The sequence below is a fragment of the Aquarana catesbeiana genome, linkage group LG13 (genome assembly GCF_042186555.1).
Source record: "Aquarana catesbeiana isolate 2022-GZ linkage group LG13, ASM4218655v1, whole genome shotgun sequence".
Taxonomy (NCBI): domain Eukaryota; kingdom Metazoa; phylum Chordata; class Amphibia; order Anura; family Ranidae; genus Aquarana; species Aquarana catesbeiana.
The window spans coordinates 229,928,616-229,952,220 of record NC_133336.1 but is presented as its reverse complement, the minus strand read 5'-3'; the positions used below and the strand labels follow the sequence as shown (position 1 = coordinate 229,952,220).

General features: G+C 41.6%; 1 protein-coding gene across 1 annotated transcript in view; it reads right to left on the bottom strand.

Annotated features, from left to right (window-relative positions):
* Window positions 1-1,142: 1,142 nt before the first annotated feature.
* Window positions 1,143-23,605, bottom strand: part of LOC141116692 (low affinity immunoglobulin gamma Fc region receptor III-B-like) — a 36,797-nt gene continuing 14,334 nt past the window's right edge. The window contains exons 5-9 of the mRNA XM_073609083.1: window positions 11,149-11,286; window positions 10,324-10,338; window positions 10,001-10,075; window positions 8,565-8,581; window positions 1,143-1,190 (exon numbers count right to left, since the gene is read on the bottom strand). Coding sequence (XP_073465184.1) covers window positions 1,143-1,190; window positions 8,565-8,581; window positions 10,001-10,075; window positions 10,324-10,338; window positions 11,149-11,286 — 293 coding nt within the window. The remainder of the gene's footprint in view (window positions 1,191-8,564; window positions 8,582-10,000; window positions 10,076-10,323; window positions 10,339-11,148; window positions 11,287-23,605) is intronic.

Here is a 23,605-nt window from a genome sequence, read left to right as displayed (position 1 = left end):
TCTGATGGTAAGCTATGTAACAGTGCAATTTCTTGTAATTTTTTTTGTAATTTTCTTGTAATTTTCTTGTTATGTCAGTTTTTTCCTAATTCTGCTGTTTTAGTACATTCCTATTTTATTGGGAAATAAATGTAACTTGTTTACTAAGCAGAGGTGTTTGTTATATCATTGTGCTTATCAGACTCTTACAGATTAGCAACTATAGTGATTAGACAAATGAATACATGTATGCAATAGTTATATAGGATATATTAGACTGTATAATATTGCACTGAGTGGAATACCGTTGTTATAGCAGCAGCTAGCTGCAAAAACCCCGGTATCCTCTTCAACAGTGGGAGGTCCGCTTTCAGATAAAAGTGGTCTCTGTGGCAGATTTGCAGCAAGATCACTTTTATCGGGGGAGGGAGAGGGGCCCCCCTCCTTCCACACTCCGGTCATCTCCACCGCTTACCGGAGCCGTCGGTAGCGGCGGAGACTATCGCGTCCTTGTAAGTCGAGCTTGCATATGAAAACGGGGTTCAAACCACACATGTGAGGTATCACCGCGATCGTTAGAGCGAGTGCAGTAATTCTAGAACTAGACCTCCTCTGTAACTCAAAACTGGTAACCTGTAGGAGTTTTTAAATGACAACTATGGAGATTTTTAAGGGTAAAAGTTTGTCGCATTCCAGGAGCGGGCGCAATTTTGAAGCATGACATGTTGGGTATCAATTTACTTGGCGTAACATTATCTTTCACAATATAAACAAATTGGGTTAACTTTACTGTTGTCTTATTTTTTAACTAAAAAAGTGTATTTTTCCTAAAAAAGTGCACTTGTAAGACCACTGCGCAAAAACTGTGTGACAGAAAGTATTGCAACGACCGCCATTTTATTCTCTAGGGTAATGTTTGGGGTTTCTAAGTAATTTTCTAGCAAAAAAAATGATTTTAACTTGTACAGTAAACACAGAGTCTGAAAAATAGGTCCGGTCCTTAAAGAGTGGTAATATAGTTAGCTGACAGTCATAGTTTTAGCGGTATTATTTCTTCTTTTTGATCATTGTTGGTCTTCAGAAAGTCCCCACTGGAATCACCAATATCATCCATGGAAATGTGCAGAGTTTGGTATCATCCATTCCGGGTCTGTTATCCTTTCTTAGATATTCACATTATTCACAGTAGCGTATGTAACAGTCAGATCCTCCTGGAAATAATTAAAACAGATAACACAACTGGATTAGTATTATAAGAGCACTGCTATCATGTTTTTACAATTCTATCATCTACCAGTATATTTTTATCTATCTATCTATTTATCTAATATATATATATATATATATATATATATATATATATATATATATATATATATATATATATATATATATATATATATATATATATGTATATATGTATATATATATATATATATATATATATATATATATATATATATATATATATATGTATATATATATATATATATATATATATATATATATATATATATATATATATATATATATATATATATATATATATATATATATATATGTATATATATATATATATATATATGTATATATATATATATATATATATATATATGTATATATTGCTACAATGTTTATTAAAGGCTCAACAGGGTTCATAGAAGAGAACTGGAAAGCTAATAAAATTGTTTGAGATTTAAGTTAAATTCAAAGGAAATTACAAGGACAACATATACAATAATCCTACCAGAGAAAAATAGAGAATTTTGATGTACCAGTTTGTAACAAATCTTTATAAAACAAAATACTTTTATTTCGTAACATAAAAAATGGGGGAGGGGTGTAATTATCCCATGGCAGCAATAATATACAGCCACAGTTATATACATTAAAAAACAAGATGACTTCCCCGGTGCACACTGATTTGGTGCCTTTGTTGACATTTGTTATCTGAGGAACCATCTTTATAGATGCAATCGGGAGTGTTAAATATGGCCATTTCAACCGGAGTTCCCCCCAAAAGTGGAACTTCCACTCATTTGTCTCCTCCCCCCCTCTGGTGCCACATTTGGCACCTTTCGGGGGGGTGGAGCCGTCCCCACTTCTGGGAGCCACGGCCCTTCATGACACCGCTCGGCTCCCTCCTTCTCCTTCCCCTGCCGCCAGGCCAGTAGAAGAGAGGAGTGGAGTCTCTGGGATGCGCAGTAGGGTTCCCGGTGTGAAGCCGTAAGGTTACACTGTCGGGTTCCCTTACCTGCAATGGTGGCGGCAGCACCCAACAGCTGATGGAAATATCAGCTGCGGTGCCGACATCGCTGGACTCCAGGACAGGTAAGTGTCCGATTATTAAAAGCCAGCTGCTGCAGTATGTGTAGCTGCTGGCCTTTAATTTTTGCAGTGGTGGGCGGACCTCCACTTTAAAATCTGTTTGCTCTTTCTAGGCTGGATGATGAGGCCCCTCCTCTGTGGTAAAATACTGAATGGTTGTGTATATCTATAACCAGGGATGTTGTCTTTTGAGCAAAATGAATTCTAGTTGGCCGCACATCCAATAAAATCCCCTTTATTTCAGCAAGTCCATAAAAACATATCCAAAAACACAAATAGAGGGGAATAGAGGGGAACAGCATCACCAGCTAACGCGTTTCACTTTTCTTTAGCGCTTAGTCATAGATCACATACAAATGTCCATTACAGGGATATATATATACATATATGCAACAATTACTTGTGATTGGAAAAATCTGTGTGAAACAATTGGTTTGCGGCTGCCAATAATCGGCAGATGACCGCCCCTGTTTAGGGATACAAATGCAGAAACTCTAACATATATAACAGATTTAAAACATCATCAATAATTATATGAAGAACAGACTGAATAAAAAATAGAAAAATTTGAAAAATTTGAAAAAATGTCTATCGGGGTCACTTATAGCAAACATCCCCATGATGCACTTTTTTTTGTTACTTTAATTCATAAAAAATGTGACATACCCAATTCATGGTTCAGCCCTACATGTTTCCATGTACCTAGACGGAAGATCCAAAAAGCTTCCTTTTTATACAGAAGTCTGAACTTATCACCACCTCTGCTGGGGACTATGATCATTTCTACACCTTGTATAGATACAGCTGAGGGGTCACCTGGATGACAGCGATTGAAGTGGTTAGCTACCCTGATTGATGTTTGGCATTTGGTTGGTGTTTGTTATCTGAGGAGCCATCTTTATAGATGCAATCCAGAGTAATAAATTAGACCATTTAAAATCAGTTTGTCCTTTCCTGGCTGGATGATGAGGCCCCTCCTTTGTGGTTGTATACTGATGGTTGGATATATCTATCACCAGGGATGTTGTCTTGATTTTAAATTGTATAAAACAGTGGCTGTATATTGTTACTAATTATTGATAATTATCCCTCACTTTGTCCTGAGGAAGCAGGCGCTGACCTGAGAAACGCGTTGAATTTTGATATCCCAATGTCTACCTGATTAAAACAATGCAAGGTGTACCTAATAAAGTGGTCAGCGGGTGCATATATTTATGTAAACCTTCAACACAGGCATACTTTATTCTTATTGTGGATTTTGCACCATTCTTTTATTGATAAAAAAAATTGTTAAAAAAAAATGTATTTTTTTATATACAGTGTTTTAGCTATATCTACAGTATATATATATATATATATATATATATATATATATATATATATATATATATATATATATATATATATATATATTTGTTTTGCTCCCCTTTAAATAACCTTCTTTCCAAGTTACAGGGACACTGGCTTTCTGGCAGGATCAACAGATCATTTCCTGTACTTACAAAAATTATGCTTAGCTTGGAAAAAGGAAATAAAAAAGGCAGCCACCATACCTAAGGGCTGCTTAGTTAATGTTTTCCTTAAGTTTAGACATCCTTTTATGGTGATTTTAAACATTCAAAAAAAAAAAAAAAGAAGCAAAAATGTAATTTTCACCTGCTCTTTTTAATCGTTTTGCACAGAGCAACCCCGATCCTCTTCTTCTCAGATCTTCCACTGGCACTCCTAGCTCCTCCCCCCACCAAGTGCCCCCTTAGCTTGCCACTTGCTATGGGGACACTCATGCATGCTCCCTCCCAAGCCAACTCTGTGCATCTGTAGACCCTCAGAGCGTGGCTTGGCCCTGCCCCCCTGCTCCCTCCCCACACCACTGGCTGTGATTGACAGCAGCAGGAGCAAATAGATCCAATAGATCCAGCTGCTCTGTCTCCGCCAATTAGGAGGGAGAGAGTCAGGAGAGCTGCTGCTATTGTGCACAGTGCTGGACAGAGATGGGACTCAAGTAAGTATGAAGGGGGGCTAAGGGGGGAGCTGCACACTGAAGGTTTTTTACCTTAACCACTTCAGCCCCGGAATGATTTACCCCCTTCCTGACCAGAGCACTTTTTGCGATTCGGCACTGCATCGCTTTAACTGACAATTGCGCGAACGTGCGACGTGGCTCCGAAACAAAATTGACGTCCTTTTTTTCCCACAAATAGAGCTTTCTTTTGGTGGTATTTGATCATCTCTGCGATTTTTATTTTTTGCGCTATAAACAAAATAAGAGCGACAATTTTGAAAAAACACATTATTTTTTACATTTTGCTATAATAAATATCCCCAAAAAATATATAAAAGAAATTTTTTTTCTTCAGTTTAGGCCGATACGTATTCTTCTACATATTTTTGGTAAAAAAAATCACAACAAGTGTTTATTGATTTGTTTGCGCAAAAGTTATAGCGTTTACAAAATCAGGGATAGTTTTATGGCATTTTTATTAATAATTTTTTTTTTACTAGTAATGGCGGCGATCAGCGATTTTTATTGTGACTGCGACATTATGGCAGACATGTCGGACATTTTTGACACATTTTTGGGACCATTGTCATTTATACAACAATCAGTGCTATAAAAATGCATTGATTCCTGTATAAATGACACTGGCAGTGAAGGGGTTAACTGCTAGGGGGCAGGGAGGGGTTAAATCAGTACTAGAGTGTTTTGTAACTGTAGGGGGATGGGCTGTGTGTGTCACTACACTGATCTCTGCTCCGATGACAGGGAGCTGTGATCAGTGACAGTGTCACTAGGCAGAACGGGGAGATGCTGTTTACATCAGCATCTCCCCGTTCGTCCTCTCCGTGAGGCGATCGCGGTTATCCCCGTGTCGATCGAGTCTGCGGGACCCACGATCCGACTCACAAAGCTCACGGCAGGCATGCGCGCGGCAAATTCAAAGTAACATACGGGTACGTTACTTTGCGCAGCCGTGCCATTCTGCCGACATATATCTACAGGAGGCGGTCGGGAAGCGGTTAATGCATAGAATGCATTAAGATAAAAAAAAGCCTTCTGACTTTACAATCACTTTAACCACTTCAGCCCCGGAAGGATTTACCCCCTTCCTGACCAGAGCACTTTTTACAATTTGGCACTGCGTCGCTTTAACTGCTAATTGCGCGGTCATGCAATGCTGTACCCAAACAAAATTTGCATCCTTTTCTACCCACAAATAGAGCTTTCTTTTGATGGTATTTGATCACCTCTGCCGTTTTTATTTTTTGCGCTATAAATGGAAAATTTTGAAAAAAAATAACATTTTCAACTTTTTGTTATAAAAAAAATCCAATAAACTCAATTTTAGTCATACATTTAAGCCAAAATGTATTCGGCCACATGTCTTTGGTAAAAAAAAATGTCAATAAGTGTATATTTATTGGTTTGCGCAAAAGTTATAGCGTCTACAAACTAGGGTACATTTTCTGTAATTTACACAGCTTTTAGTTTATGACTGCCTATGTCATTTCTTGAGGTGCTAAAATGGCAGGGCAGTACAAACCCCCCCCCCCAAATGACCCCATTTTTGAAAGTAGACACCCCAAGGAAATTGCTAAGAGGCATGTTGAGCCCATTGAATATTATTTTTTTTGTCCCAAGTGATTGAATAATGACAACAAAAAAAAAAGTTGTCGCTAAATGATATATTGCTCACACAGGCCATGTGGAAATGCACCCCAAAATACATTTAGCTGCTTCTCCTGAGTATGGGGATACCACATGTGTGGGACTTTTTGGGAGCCTAGCCGCGTACGGGGCCCCGAAAACCAAGCACCGCCTTCAGGATTTCTAAGGGCGTAAATTTTTGATTTCACTCTTCACTGCCTATCACAGTTTCGGAGGCCATGGAATGCCCAGGTGGCACAAACCCCCCCCCCCAAATGACCCCATTTTGGAAAGTAGACACCCCAAGCTATTTGCTGAGAGGCATGTTGAGTATTTTGCAGCTCTCATTTGTTTTTGAAAATGAAGAAAGACAAGAAAAAAAAATTTTTTTTTCTTTTTTCAATTTTCAAAACTTTGTGACAAAAACTGAGGTCTGCAAAATACTCACTATACCTCTCAGCAAATAGCTTGGGGTGTCTACTTTCCAAAATGGGGTCCTTTGGGGGGGTTTTGTGCCACCTGGGCATTCCATGGCCTCCGAAACTGTGATAGGCAGTGAAGAGTGAAATCAAAAATTTACACCCTTAGAAATCCTGAAGGTGGTGCTTGGTTTTCAGGTTAACACACTTTTTTAAATTTTAATGCACTAAAACACACTATATTGCCCAAATGTTTGATGAAATAAAAAGATGATCTTAGGATGAGTACATGGATACCAAACATGACATGCTTTAAAATTGCACACAAACGTGCAGTGGCAACAAAATACATACATTTTTAAAAGCCTTTAAAAGCCTTTACAGGTTACCACTTTAGATTTACAGAGGAGGTCTACTGCTAAAATTACTGCCCTCGATCTGACCTTCGCGGTGATACCTCACATGCATGGTGCAATTGCTGTTTACATTTTACGCCAGACCGACGCTTGCGTTCGCCTTAGCGCGAGAGCAGGGGGGGACAGGGGTGCTTTTTTTTTTTTTTTCCTTTATTATTTTTTTGCTTTTTTATCTTATTTTTAAACTGTTCCTTTCATTTTATTTTTTTTTAATCATTTTTATTGTTATCCAGGGGATGTAAATATCCCCTATGATAGCAATAGGTAGTGACAGGTACTCTTTTTTGAAAAAATTGGGGTCTATTAGACCCTAGATCTCTCCTCTGCCCTCAAAGCATCTGACCACACCAAGATCGGTGTGATAAAATGCTTCCCCAATTTCCCAATGGCCACTGCATTTGGTTGGGGATGTGAATGGGGGAAGTACGGGTGCTGTAGAAGTGGTGGGTTCCCAATTAGGGTTGGCGAATGCAGCAGGAAGGGCATTATGGGCACGACGGGCCTGTGTTTGTCTTCTTCTTGGTGGCAGCGGGACACTACTTATGCTTGCCACCTCACCAGCTTGAACTGCACTTATGGGACTCGCCACGTCACCAAGTGTTACTGCAGTGCTGGTTTGACTACGATCGGGGTGTACTAGGCCGCTGGCGCTTGCCAGTTCACCAAAACGCTACCAAAAAAACTGTTAGCGATTGCAGGGATCAGGCCTGACTCTGCGAACGCTACAGTTATGTGTTTAGTGTTTTGTAAGTGACAGTGATCGATCGATACTGCACTTGGGTGGGCTGGGCTGGGCCGGGCGGAGGGGCAAAACACAGGTGCTAGTAGGTATCTGGGCTGATCCCGCTAACACTGCGTTTTTGGGAACCCTAAACTGCTGGGGACACTAGTATAGATCTGATCGGATCAGATATTGATCCGTTCAGATACTATACCACTAAGGGAGGTGTACGGTGCGTGCATGTGTGTTAGCGCTACTGGCGCTAACCTGACGCTGCCTGGGGCGATGCATATCACCGCATAGCGATCAGGGGGCTAAACCTTTATTAGGTAATAAACGGCAGGTGCCCTGACACTATAAAAATCGGGGGTGTAATGTGTGCCTGGCATGTTCTACTGAGTGTGTTGTGTTGGTGCACTCACATTCCAGTCTTCTCTCCTTGGCTCCGGAACGGAAAATACAGAGCCGAGGAGAGATAACATCATTTCCTTTGCTGCTGTTTAGCATACAGCAGCAGAGGAATGATCTAAATGGTTGGGATCGATCGCGAGGGGGGCCACAAATGGATGGTCTCCCCCTCACGTCTGATTGCTCCCAGACACAAGCCGACCGCCTCGGGCACCGGGGGGTCCGACTGGACCCCCCCGCGGGAGGCAGATCACGTACGGGTACGTGATTCTGCCTGCCCGTGCCATTCTGCCGACGTACATCGGCATGAGGCGGTCAGCAAGTGGTTAAGTGTGAAGTGAGCTAAAATAAAGTCATGTTAGCTTCAAGCATCCAATCATATAAATTAAATCAGTATTATTTTAAATGAATCTGCATACTTGTATATTTATACTTTATATTACACTTCAGAAAATCTGTTTTATCATTTAATTGTTTTAGGTATTAAAAATAAATCAGATTTCAGTTAGTCCATCTTTCTACAAAAAAAATGAATGTATACTGTTACAAATTATTGATAATTATCCCCACTTTGTCCTGAGGAAGCGGGCACCAACCCAAGAAACATGTTGAGTTTTGATATCCAAATGAATATGTTGGATACTTACATGTTTAATTCTTTTACCTATAAAGGGAATGAGAAAACAATGAACACTAATTATTATATCAAAGAAAAACATAACACGTTTATATATTCTTGTTGCCAATGATGGTGTGATTAGACTAGAGCAATGGTTCTCAAACTTTTTAAGATCAGGGTATGGAAAATTCTTCCAAAACCTTCCATGCCCCAACAGTAAAGAATAAAGTTCATACTCAAACAATAAAAGTGCGGAAATACAAAACATGTATTGAAATGCTGGAAGACTCTGGATGAGGTGTCACTATGGGGGAAGATGGAGGTTACGGAGGGGGTTCGAGGACTCTGCAACAGACTTGGTGGCCCTGTAGGGGTGAGGTTTTTGGAGAAAGCTGAGGGACAGTGTGGGACACTGTTGGCGGTGGAGAGCACTATGGAGGGTCAGAGGCTGTGCAGCAGATGGGGGGGCACTGTGGGAGGCATTGTGGATGTTGGGGGTGCTCAGGGGGCCTGGGGACACTTTGGGCCACTATGGGAGGTTGGGGCAGCTGGCTGAGAAGGGAAGCCATGGCCTGGCACTGGGCTACAGTCTGGGGGTTAAGAACCACTGGATTCTAAAACTAAAAATGAATATGGTAATCACATTCTTGTCCTGATTAATCATTTGAGCCGATATAAGGGAAGCTCAATTAATTACATTTATTATACATTTGCACTGGAATTTCGGTTTAGTCTGAAATTTTTTTTTATTTAGTTACTCCCGAAATTCGTTTTTATTCAATTTGTTTAGTTAAAAAGTGCATTTGTATGAAAACCCGAATTAATTAAGGTAGAATCTGTCAATCGAAGGCATATGGTGTCTGTCGGATGTTCTAAAAAGATTTGACAAAGCAGCTAAACTGTACGACGCCGCGATCGTACATTTCCGGTCGAGTGCTCCGCCCACAGGCTATAGTAGAATTCTAATGTTTTTGCCTAGTAATAATTATAATTATTAATTATTATTACTAGTCAACCAATACGCGGCGATCGTATGTTTTTTAGCTGCTTCGTCAAATCTTCATGTCGAACGGTATTACCGCAGGTTCGATAGACACAGATCGCTATTGTCACCGTCATGTCGAATCTGGATATGGAACTGTTGTCGCAACAATACGAAAATATAATGGATACGAAAATAAAGCATTTTTTATTTTGGATCTTTCGGATTTCGGATTCTGCGTGTTCGTTATCATTTTGTTAAAATGAACATGAAAATCTGCAAAATTCGGGCGAAAATGCATTTGCACAATAATGTCTAATATTTATGAGCATAAAATATTATTTCTGTGTTGACAGAGAGACCTATATGGGTCACAGAGGGTATAACTAATTTTGAAATGTAGCCTCTTTTCTTCAGAAGTATACTTTTTCTATTTAATGTAAAAGTTTTGACAAATACAGTCACCTACTATGACAACTAACCTTTGGAAAGCTGACTTATATCTAGGTAGGTGTAGTAGACATCTTGTAGATCGGGGTCCGTGTTATTTCCTGGAGAAAAAAATCACATGCAGGTGAGTTCATAGTTATTAAATAGACATTACAATGAAATCAAAGTAATCCTTCCCTGTTCAATGTGCTTATGTCCTTCAAATTATACATTTACAATATGTAACACAGCTTTTTGCCCCAAGATTTAAAAATAAAACAAAACTTTTCATGGCTGTGTACAATTTTTTAAAATTACATTCTGATTTGTAGTAATTTTGGTAAAAACCACCCTGACTGAAGTTTTCCTGACTATTGCTTATTGATAGTTTCTATTTCATAGGAAAAAAAAAATTTTAGTGTATGTATACATATTTTCAATAGAAGTTTTAATGAAAAAATCAATAAATATACACACACAATACCAGATCGGTAAAGTGCGCATCCCGGATGAGCCTCCAAGGAGCCCCCCAATAAATAGCAACAGCGTTTAAATAAAGACAGGAATTTGGTCAATCAATATAATTACTCAGACAAAGTTAATACTAAACTCAAAACAAGATATATGTGCAGCAAACTAATATACAGGCAAAGCATATTGACTATTTATACCTGTTTTGCCTATTTCACAAGGCAAAGGGCAATATCCGAAATTAAATTAACAATGACAATCAGTTGATATCTTTAATTATAATGATCCTTCTGCACTGATGATAAGTGTAATGGGATTGGTTCCTTGAGTAAATGCACTCTAAACAGTATAATCGAGTTTTGCATTGTCCTGCCTAATCTATATTTTATTACTTTATTTTTTATATACTTTATTGTATTCGTCAACTAGACTTTTTTAAAGAATAAATAAAATGTTTGTATTCTCAATGCAGTAAGCCCATGGTAACCAACTAAAATGAACTGTGCAAATCCAACCAGTACCAAGATATTCTTATTGGTTGGGATGGGATAATGCCTTTTTTCAACAAAGAGGTCTTATTATTAGGTGAACTTTGCTTAAAAATGACCAAGGATCACTTTATTGAATAAGGCCGCTTGTAGAAATGTGATGATGCCTGAACCTTCATTTCATTTTGAAAGGTTCTAATTAGTAAAAAAAAAATACTGCACTATAAATGAATTCTAATTACCTGCTGTAGGTATTGCTTGATGAGGGTCTTGATGTGAAAACCTTTTCCTTGTTTTACATTTCCAGATAAGAACAGCGAAGACAACAATGACCACAAGACTCCCAATTGCTGCTGCAGCGATTACTGGTAATTCATTATCTGTAAGAAACATGTTGCATTAACTTTACAGAATATTACAGCTCTGCAGATTATAAAGGAAAGGGGACTTTTAGAAACATTAAGTTGCAATATGGCTTGTGTAGCAATTGTATATACTATATATTTTTTCTATTTGCTTTATATTTTTTTTCTTTTTTTGCCAAAGTGGAGTTAACCTTTAATGCAAAAATATACATTGTAATAACCTTAACACATAAGCAGATCTGTAAAATGTAACAAACCAATGGTTGATTTGGTAGAAAGTGTCCAAAACTCAAATGCCACCTTTAGGGCTCATGCACACTGCAGATCAAAAAAAGTGACTTTTAAAGGCAGTTGAATTTCTTTCCCAGCTTGAAGAAGCTTGTGCTCTTATGTGTGTTTTTATTGAGCTTCTTTTGAGCTTTTTTGAGCATAAGTGTTTTTTTTTTATAAACCCTCCCCTCAGCTAATTTTTCCTTTTTTTTGTGCGTTTTCAAGCTTCTTTGAGCTTTTTCGTGCTTCTTTCCATGTTTTTGGGCACTTTTCTGCTCAAAAGCTCCTCTCAAAAATGTGAGTTTGGTGGGGGAGGGTTTTCTGCCTGTAAGAGCATATGCCTGTAAACTCCTGAATGAGCCATAGGGATTGATTTACTAAAGGCAAATCCACTTTGCACTACAAATGCACTGCAAGTGCACTTGAAAGTGCACTTAGAAGGGCAGTCGCTGTAGATCTGAGGGGAAATAAAAGGAAAATAAAAAACAGCATTTTAGCTTGCACATGATTGGATGATAAAATCAGCAGAGCTTCCCCTCATTTCAGATCTTTCCCTTAGATCTACAGCGACTGCACTTCCAAGTGCACTTGCAGTGCACTTGTAGTGCAATGTGGATTTGCCATTAGTAAATCAACCCCTATGGCTCTTTCAGGAGTTTACAGGCATATGCTCTTAAAGGCAGAAAACCCTCCCCCACCAAACTCACATTTTTGAGAGGAGCTTTTGAGCAGAAAAGATGCCTAATGCCGCGTACATACGAGCGGACTTTACGGCAGACTTTGCCCGGCGGACGGGATTTCGTCGGACAATTCGATTGTGTGTGGGCTCCAGCGGACTTTGTTTTCTCAAAAGTTGGACGGACTTAGATTTGAAACATGTTTTAAATCTATCCATCGAACTCGAGTCCGGTCGAAAAGTCCGCTCGTCTGTATGCTAGTGCGACGAACAAAAAGCCACGCTAGGGCAGCTATTGGCTACTGGCTATGAACTTCCTTGTTTTAGTCCGGTCGTACGTCATCACGTACGAATTTGACCGACTTTGGTGGATTGTGTGTAGGCAAGTCCGTTCATTCGGAAAGTCTGTCATAAAGTCCGTCAAAAAGACCGCCGAGCAAAGTCTGCCGTAAAGTCCGCTCGTGTGTATGCGGCATTAGTGCCCAAAAACACCCCATCATTGGGGTAAAGTTGTTAAAACCGTGTTATCTATGGGTAATATATACTGCTGAAGGCCCCTACTACTGTTTAGGGATGAGTGATCCAGTTTGAGGAAGATGGGGTCTTTAACATTAAGAACAAGTCCAGCTAAATGTGACTAACTGATACTAGCATGACCTGGATAAATGAGAGTCTTCAGAGGAACATTCTGTAATGTTTGTAGACCCCTTTGTTGTGATTATGTTGGATTGGAGTTGCCTTATATAGACAATGTACTTCAGGGACTTGCGGTGAGGTCACTGGCTAGTATCAGAGCCAGATACACACAGGTTACATATGCCGCGATCGTTATAGTGAGAACAATAATTCTAACACTAGATCTCCTCTGTAACTCTAAACAGGTAACCTGTAAAAATATTTAAATCATCGCCTATGGGGAAGTACTGAAGTTTAGCACCATTCCACAAGTGTGCGCAATTTTAAAGCATGACATGTTAGGTATCTGATTACTCGGCGTAACATCATCTTTCACATTATACAAAAAAATCAGGCTAACTTTAGTGTTTTTTTTTATTCATGAAAGTTTCTTTCCAAAAAAAATGCAAAAAAAAACGGCGCAAATACCGTGTAACATAAAAAGTTGCAACGACCACCATTTTATTCCCTAGGGTGTCTGCTAAAACATTATATATAATATTTGGGGGTTCTGAGTAATTTTCTAGCAAAAAAATGATGATTTTACATGTAGTAGAGAAGTATAAGAATTGGCCTGGGTGGCAAGGGGTTAATTACCATAAGTAAGTAATATACAAATATATTTATATATTGCTTTTAAGGTAATTAACTATATTTTCAAAAACTGTACTCAAGCAGGTGGCTTAATGGACAAATTACTGAAGTTTGAAGTTATAAGTAATTTCACAGTAAATAGATAAATAATAAATGACTATCTTATAACATATAGCATAATGATATATGATTTAGCTTGTAACTTTTCAGCAGCAGCAGATTCTCATTCTCCCTCTTAACTGTGTGAGAAAAACATGGGATTGTGGGTAAATCTTATACCCATAAACACATGTTTTTTCCTTGTAGATAAGAGGACTGGACTGGAAGGGAGTATTTGACTTTTAGACACACCCCATTCTTTGACACTGCAGTGAGAGGCATGCCTCCACTGCAGCATTTTTTTGGACAGCTGGGGCTAATTGTACTTTACCATTGGTCCAAGACTCCAAGCTGTCCATTGTGCTCAGTGCCTCTGACAAGAATTGAGGAGAGGCACTGTGATCTCATCCTCTCTGTCTGCTGCAAACAGAGTGTGCCAGCTTGTATTTAAACTGGCTGTTCTGTATGTAGCTTCTGACAGGCTGCACAAGGAGGCCCGTATCTCTGGTACCATAAGTCATAGGAGCCCCAAATTTTGACCAGTGGTGGGGTAGGACTTCAGCTATCATTTTGGGAGTCTCTGTGACCCCAGATAGCTGAACTACGACTCTCAAAGTCAATCTTTTTTTTATGCTTTGCCTTACCTGCCTCCCCTGACTGCATGTCCCTGGTGTAATTTTATATTACCAAAATGTGACTGTACGGTGCTGCCACAGCAGACTTTTTATAGTAATTTATTAAGTTTTGGTATGTTCCTGTATACCCTACTTCTCTATAGTGTTAGATATATCAGCCCTTAGCTAGGAACTCCCTTCTTCTCTGTGTGCCATGTTAGTCTCTCTTTCTGGAGAATCAGGAGGCTTTTAGATCAAAATGTCTTTTCACCTCCAAGAAAAAAAAATCCTTTGTGCCAGCCTGGAATAAGCTACAATGGATTTCACATCTGCATTATCTTGGTGGGTTAACACTGCCTGTGGATCTTGTCAAGTCAGCAAGTTGCCAAATTATCTCTACAGACTGGGTCTCAGGAGGAATGTCTTTTTCATAAAGTGAAATTTTAGACAGAATCGGTGATGATGGGGAGAGTGCGAAAAAATAATTAAATAAAAAAAGGAAGAATATGTACAGATCAGATGCTTGTTTGATTTTTCAAGCTTACTGTGTTTCTGCATTATCTGGATATAGAGCCCATCACTCATCTTCCTCACAGTGTCAGACACCGTCCTCACTTCACAGGTATAATTCCCAGAATCCTCCGGCTGAGATGACCACACTCTGTATGTATCAGATACATTGTATCCCCGCACAGTCCGTCCATCTCTGTAGAAGGCAAAGTGCAGCTCTGTGCTGCCTCTGAGCGGATCCAGTCTGGTGTCACATCTCACCGTCATCTCATCTCCTTCTATTACCCTGGACGGGGTCACTTTTATTTCTGGAGGAGAGAAGAGCTCTGGAGGAGGAAAGGATGACAATGATTGGTCAGTATGAGCCCTATTTCCTCATCATGTGACTGTCAGGGAATAAAGAAATGAAAAGTGTGTATAAGGCTAAAGTATCATTGGAACAAAGACAATTCTTTTAGGTTTACATCCTCACCATATATCTGTATATAGATCTCATCACTCATCTTCCTCACAGTGTCAGACGCTGTTCTCACTTCACAGGTATATTTCCCAGAATCCTCCAGCTGAGATGACCGCACTCTGTATGTATCAGATACATTGTATCCCCGCACAGTCCGTCCATCTCTGTAGAAGGCAAAGTGCAGCTCTGTGCCGCCTCTGAACGGATCCAGTCTGGTGTCACATCTCACCGTCATCTCATCTCCTTCTATTACCCTGGACGGGGTCACTTTTATTTCTGGAGGAGAGAAGAGCTCTGGAAGAGGATATGGATAGAAATGATAAATTATAGGAATACATTATTTATTCTCTGAATGTTGATAATCACACAATGCTGTGCAATGGATGTAAAACAATTTCTATCCATGTTTGACTAAGTGGACCTGTTGTATCCACTACAATAATACACGTCAATAGAGAATCCAGTAAGGACAGCTTTTTCACAAGTCATTCATTCTACCGGTATTAAATAATAAAATGCAAAGATCAAAATAAGAAATAATCATCTCAGCATTAACAGCGCTAAAAAATAACTAGGAGTATTTAGTGCAATTAAAGGACAAACAAATTCCACACACAAACATCAATTCATATGTGACAGAGTCCAAAAAAAGTCCTTAGGAAAGATGTGGTGCTCCGTGACCCCTCAGAATCTTAGGGAAGCCTCAAAGCCTGAATACTGTCACCGAAAGAAACCTCGTGCTCAAGTGATCCCCGTTGGTAATGCACTTACCACAAAGGAGCTATAAAAATGCCTTGTATCTCCAAACACTATTAGGTAGGCTACTATCCTAGAATCAAATCCTTCATGGACCAACACCAGTGGGAAAGATTAGAACCTGATGTCTCCTTATAGTGTGGGATGAGCTCCTGTCCTTGATTTATAACAATAGTTTCTTAGGTTGGCTCATAAAGTACACCATGCAGGAAAATAAGGAAGGAACTTGCATAGCGTAATACTGTTTTATTTGGGAACACACCTGCAAACAATGTAAAATATGCTTACAAGAAAATCAGATAAAATCAGCAGTAAAACATTGGAACTGTACTGCACAACTCATGTCGCTCTCACCGCTTCCAGATGTTGTTAGCCATGATGAGACCCTGGATGACACGTACTGAGACTGACAGACAGGGGAGCTGCGTGGCTCTAATGCATTTCGTCATCACATTTTTTTCGGAAGGCGTTGCCACGCAGAACAACTCACCCTCTATATAAGAATATAAGAATTAACTCTCCATCTGCCAAAAGCAAACAGCGCCAGCACGGACCCCACCGCGGCTAACGCCAGTCAGCGCCACACTGCAGCCCTTACAGAACATCAGGACTGCAGAAATGTGCACACAAAAATATTGTATGTCTCCGCAATCTCCACCCAGTCAACCCTGCACAGAAAAAAGGCACATCGCGCACAGCAATGCTGGATTAAATAAAACAAAGAAAATAGACCAGTTTAAAAAATTTGCACGGTGGCCTGCAATTCAACACAAGTTCTCACATGGATGAAACAGCCGCCACCCTATCTCTAGTATGTCCGTGACCACACAACTAGTGCAGTACCTGTACTTACATGGGTGGGTGACAAGGACATTTGTGCACTTAAAAAAGATACCAATGCATACATCAAATAAACATTGATAATAGATTGACATTAAAATCCAAAATTGCAGTGCTGTCATACATAAGGATGGGATCATAATGCAATAATATTTTTCCTGCATCTCAAACAGCACAGCACCACAAACATCAATATAAGCCGAAACAAACAATTAAGATTAATAAGAAAGCTTATAACTTAAATAATAACAAATATATGGAGCTTGATATGAATAGATAAAAGAGACAATTATCATTTATGAGATGACATCATACTCACTATGGCCAATGGCCTGGTATGGATTTTAAAGAGAACCCCGCGCCAACATTTTTCAAAAAATTGGCGTGGGGTCCCCCCAAAAATCCATACCAGACCCTTATCCGAGCACGCAACCTGGCAGGCCGCAGGAAAAGAGGGGGGGCGAGAGAGCGCCCCCCCCCGAACCGTACCAGGCCACATGCCCTCAACATTGGGATGGTGTTTTGGGGTAGCCCCCCAAACACCTTGTCCCCATGTTGATGGGGACAAGGGCCTCATCCCCACAACCCTTGCCCGGTGGTTGTGGGGGTCTGCGGGTGGGGGGCTTATCGGAATCTGGAAGCCCCCTTTAACAAGGGGACCCCCAGATCCCGGTCCCCCTGTGTGAAATGGTAAGGGGGTACAAAAGTACCCCTACCATCAGAGGGGGGCGCGGTCACCGCCCGGGGACTTGACAGGGACTTCCCTAAGGCTTTCCCCGTAACATCAGAGTGGGCGGGATCACCCGTTACGTAACGGGTGACCCTGTCTCCCTCTGACAACACGGGGAATGCCACAAGGAAGTCCCCGTCAAGTCCCCATGCGTCAGGTGGGGGCGGGGTCACCGGGTGGCCCCACCCTCCGTTATTTAAGAACCATCAGAAGACGAGAAGCGTCACACAGCGGGAGCCTCCCATCATGGAGCACGAAGAAGGGAAGAAGATGCCGCGGAGGAAGATGCCTGATGAGTACACCGGAGCAAGAAGCAGAGGATCGGAGGAAGAAGAAGATGGAGGAAGTAACCGAAGGAAGATAGAAGATAGAAGAAAGAAGATATAAGATGGAAAGGAGAAGCATTTAAATAAAGGAATTGTCAAAAACTGTCTCTTGTCATTTTCAACATTTTTGACACTTTTTTTGTGAAATGGTAGGGGTACTTTTGTACCCCCTAACCATTTCACACAGGGGGGAGGGCCGGGATCTGGGGGTCCCCTTATTAAAGGGGGCTTCCAGATTCCGAAAAAAACCCCGCCCGCAGACCCCCACAACCACCAGGCAAGGGTTGTGGGGATGAGGCCCTTGTCCCCATCAACATGCGGACAAGGTACTTTGGGGGGATACCCCAAAGCACCCTCCCAATGTTGAGGGCATGTGGCCTGGTACAGTTCAGGAGGGGGGCGCTCTCTCGTCCCCCCCTCTTTTCCTGCAGCCTGCCAGGCTGCGTGCTCAGATAAGGGTCTGGTATGGATTTTGGGGGGGACCCCACGCCAATTTTTTTTTTTATTTTGGCGTGGGGTTCCCCTTAAAATCCATACCAGACTTGAAGGGTCTGGTATAGATTTTGAGGGGGACCCCACGCCATTTTTTTTTTTAAATTTTGGCCGGGGTTCCCCTTAATATTCATACCAGACCTGAAGGGCCTGGTATGGAATTTAGGGGGACCCCCACACCATTTTTTTAAAACTTTGGTTCGGGGTTCCCCTGTGGGGAATTCCCATGCCGTTTTTATCAATGAACTTCTATGTGTATTGTCGGAACGGCAATTCATTAATAGTCGCAAGTAGTTTTAAATTACTTTTTTTTCCTTTGAAATGTCATTTTGCTGTCAGACTGTTCTAAACACAGGAAACATGCACCCCATTTACAGGCATACTATAGACACCCCCCAGGTATGGAATTTAAAGGGATATTACACTTTTATTGTTTCACTTTAAGCATTATTAAAATCACTGCTCCCGAAAAAACGGCCATTTTTTAAATTTTTTTTGCATTGATCCATGTCCCCTGGGGCAGGACCCGTGGCCCCAAACACTTTTTATGACAATACCATGCATATAAGCCTTTAAAATTAGCACTTATGATTATTCATGTTCGTGTCCTATAGACTTTACCGGTGTTTGCGTGTTTAAACAAATTTTTTGCCTGTTTGCATGTCTTGGTGCTAACCGAATAGGGGGGTGTTTGGCTCATCCCTACTCATCAGACCAGAGAATCTTATTTCTCACCATATTGGAGTCCTTCAGGTGTTTTTTTGCATACTCCATGCGGGCTTTCATGTGTCTTGCACTGAGGAGAGGCTTCTTCAGGCCACTCTGCCATAAAGCCCCGACTGGTGGAGGGCTGCAGTGATGGTTGACTTTCTACAACTTTCTCCCATCTCCCGACTTCATCTCTGGAGCTCAGCCACAGTGATCTTTGGGTTACTCTTTACCTCTCTCACCAAGGCTCTTCTCCCTCGATAGCTCAGTTTGGCCGGAAGCTCTAGGAAGGGTTCTGGTCGTCCCAAATGTCTTCCATTTAAGTATTATGGAGGCCATTGTGCTCTTAGGAACCTTAAGTGCAGCAGAAATTTTTTTGTAACCTTGGCCAGATCTGTGCCTTGCCACAATTCTGTCTCTGAGCTCTTCAGGCAGTTCCTTTGACCTCATGATTCTCATTTGCTCTGACATGCACTGTGAGCTGTAAGGTCTTATATAGACAGGTGTGTGGCTTTCCTAATCAAGTCTAATCAGTATAATAAAACACAGATGGACTCAAATGAAGGTGTAGAACCATCTCAAGGATGATCAGAAGAAATGGACAGCACCTGAGTTAAATATATGAGTGTCATAGCAAAGGGTCTGAATACTTAGGACCATGTGATATTTCAGTTTTTCTTTTTTAATAAATCTGCAAAAATGTCAACAATTCTGTGTTTTTCTGTCAATATGGGGTGTTGTGTGTACATTAATGAGGAAAAAAATTAACTTAAATGATTTTAGCAAATGACTGCAATATAACAAAGAGTGAAAAATTTAAGGGGGTCTGAATACTTTCCGTCCCCACTGTATATTGTGGGAATGCGGCTAAAACTAGGTGTCAAATATACCTTTTCTTTTTTTTGTAAGTACTCTTATATAGAAACCATAGTCACCTAAATTGAAAAAGTCCATCCTTTTAGGTATGTGTTCTCATCTGAGAGTATAGTTGACAACTGAGAGTGGTAAAAACGTTTGTCCAAAATGACCACCCCCCCCCCATCCCTTGTCAGCAGGTCGATTAATTACATTTTTTCTGTTTTCCAATACCTTAATACCTTCTTGGATGTATTTAGGATGAGCATTCTTTTTAAGGGCTAAGCTGCCCAAATCATTCAAAACCAATTGCTTAAACACCTCAAACTGGTGATTGGCCGATTGTGGAGGATTGAAAAGGGATCTTTTCTTTAGACCACTATCAATACCCACCGTATCTGCTCCTTTCCTTTTCTTTATATTAAAATTGTTTGTCAGGAAATATTTTTTCATATTTAATTTCCTGACATATTTATGTATGTCAATATATACTGTAGCAGAGCGTCCCAGAGAGAGCCAGGAAAAGTCCTGTTCGGGATTTATACATCTCCCAGGCTCCTCTCATACAGGTTCAGGGATCTCTGATCCATGGTCCAGTTCAGGTCTTGGTCCTCTCCCCTGGGCTAATTTAAGCTCACCTGAGCAGACAGCCTTTGCTCTTGGCCTGGGATACTCAGACTGCTTCTGTGTAGGAGAGCAAAAAGGTATGTGGAAGCTGACAAGCTGTAGGCTTGCTCAGCCTGGTAGTTAGGATCTGTAAATATTGTTTAGTTAGTGCCGAGACACGGCTAGGTTTTGTTTTGGCTATTTTTGTTCCTATTTGTTTTTTTTGGAACACTGTACAGCACCTGTATATAGACTTGTATATATCACAAATAAACACCGCACGACAGGTTACATATGGTGGAGACTGCGACCAGCTGTAGTAAGTTACTACTTAAAAGGCCAGTACCTAGAGTGACTAAACATGGAGGAAATCCTAAAACAATTGGTGATATCCAATGCTGCACAGCAACAATCCAATGCTGCACAGCAACAAGCAAACGCTGCACTGCATCAAGCAAACGCTACACAGCAGCAAACAAACGCTACACAGCAGCAAACAAACGCTATCGCACAGGAGCAAACCAAGGCGCTGTGCCAACAGATTGGTGCTGTACAGGAGCTATCGCAGAGGCTGTTTGAACAGCTAGCCACTGATGCAAAAGAGGATAGGAAAACCCTGGCTGCGGTTGTGGAGACGCTAGCACAGTGGTCACCTGCTAAAGTTAATGTTGTTGGAGACAAGCCCTCAGCCATCCATGTGGGTCGCTTTCTTTCTAAAATGACTGCAGATGATGATCCAGAGGCCTTTCTCTTAACGTTTGAACGGACCGCTGAGAGGGAAGGTTGGCCCAAAACCCAGTGGGCAGGACTGGTTGCCCCCTTGCTGTCTGGAGAATCGCAGAAGGCCTACTATGATTTGGAGTCAGCAGAAGCAGGAGACTATGAAAAGGTAAAGCGGCAAATCCTGGCGCGACTTGGTGTCACCTTGGCAGTTCGAGCACAGCGGGTCCACAGCTGGTTCTTCCAAGACGAGAGGCCCCCAAGATCGCAGATGTTCGACCTAATTCACTTGGTGAGGAAATGGCTACAGCCGGAGTCCCTGTCTGGGCCACAAATAGTGGAGCGTGTGGTCATGGACCAGTTCCTGAGGTCACTACCAGTTCCTCTGCAGAAGTGGGTGAGTCAAGGAGACCCCAACTCGGCGGACAATCTCGTGGAACTTGTTGAAAGGTACTTTGCTGCAGAGAACCTGGTCACCACCCCTACAGCCGCACGGACTTTCCGCCCAAAGCCACGGTCTCCCCAGGCAACCGGTAAGACTGTTCCAGGGGAAGTGGGTGGTAAGCATGGCAAGGAAATAGGGGGGAGGATTTTTGGTGCCAGGACTGAAGTTTGGCGTCCCAAACAAGGGAAGCTACTGCCTGTCAGCAAACCGAACTGGGGAAACATCAGGTGTTTTCGTTGCCAAGAACTGGGACATGTTGCAGCAAACTGTCCATTGACAGATGAACCAATGCAGTGTGATCTATCTATTAGAAGGCAGTCTATGTTTGCTGCTGTTTCATGTGCTGCAGCACCAAGTATGGGAAAACACATGTGCCAAATGACTGTTAATAATAAGCCTATTACGGCCTTGCTGGACTCTGGAAGTCTAGTGACTTTGGTTACAGCTGAGATGGTTGAAACTGTGAATTTGCATGCTAAAAAAGTTGCTGTGATCTGTATACATGGGGATACCCGCGAGTATCCACTGTTCAGTTTAAAACTGACTTAGGTACGGTGACCCATCCGGTCGGACTTGTGCCCCACTTGGTGCATGAGGCCATCGTTGGTAGGGACTTCCCTAAGTTTTGGGAACTGTGGGATCGTCCTGACCCGGTCGCAGTAGCTGACTCAGTGACAGAGCCAGACCTCCTGGCCGCTACTGACAATGTGGGTTCAGGGGACTCTTCTCATTGCTCCCCGGGTTTTCCTTTCTCAGTTATGGCAGGAGAGCTGGAGGAGCCTGAGGAGATCCCCACAACCAGTGGAGCTGGACAGCCATCTGCTGAATCTGAGCCTATGTTGGAGTTTGCTGACCTTAATGTACACAAGGAAAATTTTGGTACCGCGCAGAGAAAAGACCCAACCCTTGCCAGGGCCTGGGAAAATGTAATGGTGATTAATGATGTACCTGTCGAATCAGGGGACAGGCTCTGTTTTCCTTATTTTAGCAGCAATGAGGATTTACTGTATCGTGTATATAAAAAAAATGATGAAGTGGTTGAACAGTTGGTGGTCCCTAAGCCATACAGACGGGTGGTGTTGGAACTTGCCCATGGGCACTTGCTAGGAGGTCATTTAGGGGTTGAGAAAACTACTGAAAGGGTGTTGCGCAGGTTTTATTGGCCCGGGATACAGAAGGATATTGAGAATTATTGTCAATCCTGTCCTGTGTGTCAGATGTCAGCCCCACTACAACACTTCCGAAGTCCTTTAGTGCCCTTGCCCATTATTGAAGTGCCCTTTGAGAGGATTGCCATGGACCTTGTGGGTCCACTCCCCAAGTCTGCCCGAGGTCATCAGCATATCCTTGTAATCATGGATTATGCTACCCGTTACCCCGAGGCCATTCCCTTACGCACCGCGTCTGCTAAAAACATTGCCAAAGAGCTGTTTATGGTGTTCAGTCATGTTGGAATCCCTAAAGAAGTCCTTACAGACCAGGGCACCCCGTTTATGTCCCGAATAACTAGAGAGCTGTGCAAGTTATTTAAGGTGTCGCAATTGCGAACCTCGGTGTACCATCCTCAAACGGATGGCTTGGTGGAACGCTTCAATAAGACATTAAAGAGCATGTTAAAAAAGGTTGTTGACAAGGATGGGAAAAACTGGGACTTCCTGATACCATACTTGATGTTTGCCATCAGGGAGGTTCCCCAGTCCTCCACGGGGTACTCTCCATTTGAGTTGCTTTATGGGAGACACCCTCGGGGACTCTTGGACATAGCCAAAGAAACTTGGGAGGGGGAGCAGACACCCCATAAAAGTGTCATTGAGCATATCGCTCAAATGCAGGACAGGATTGCAGCAATCATGCCGATGGTAAAAGAACACTTACTGCAGGCCCAAGCAGCCCAACAGAGGATATACAACAGGGGGGCCCAACTCACCTGGTGACAGGGTCCTGGTTTTAGTTCCCAC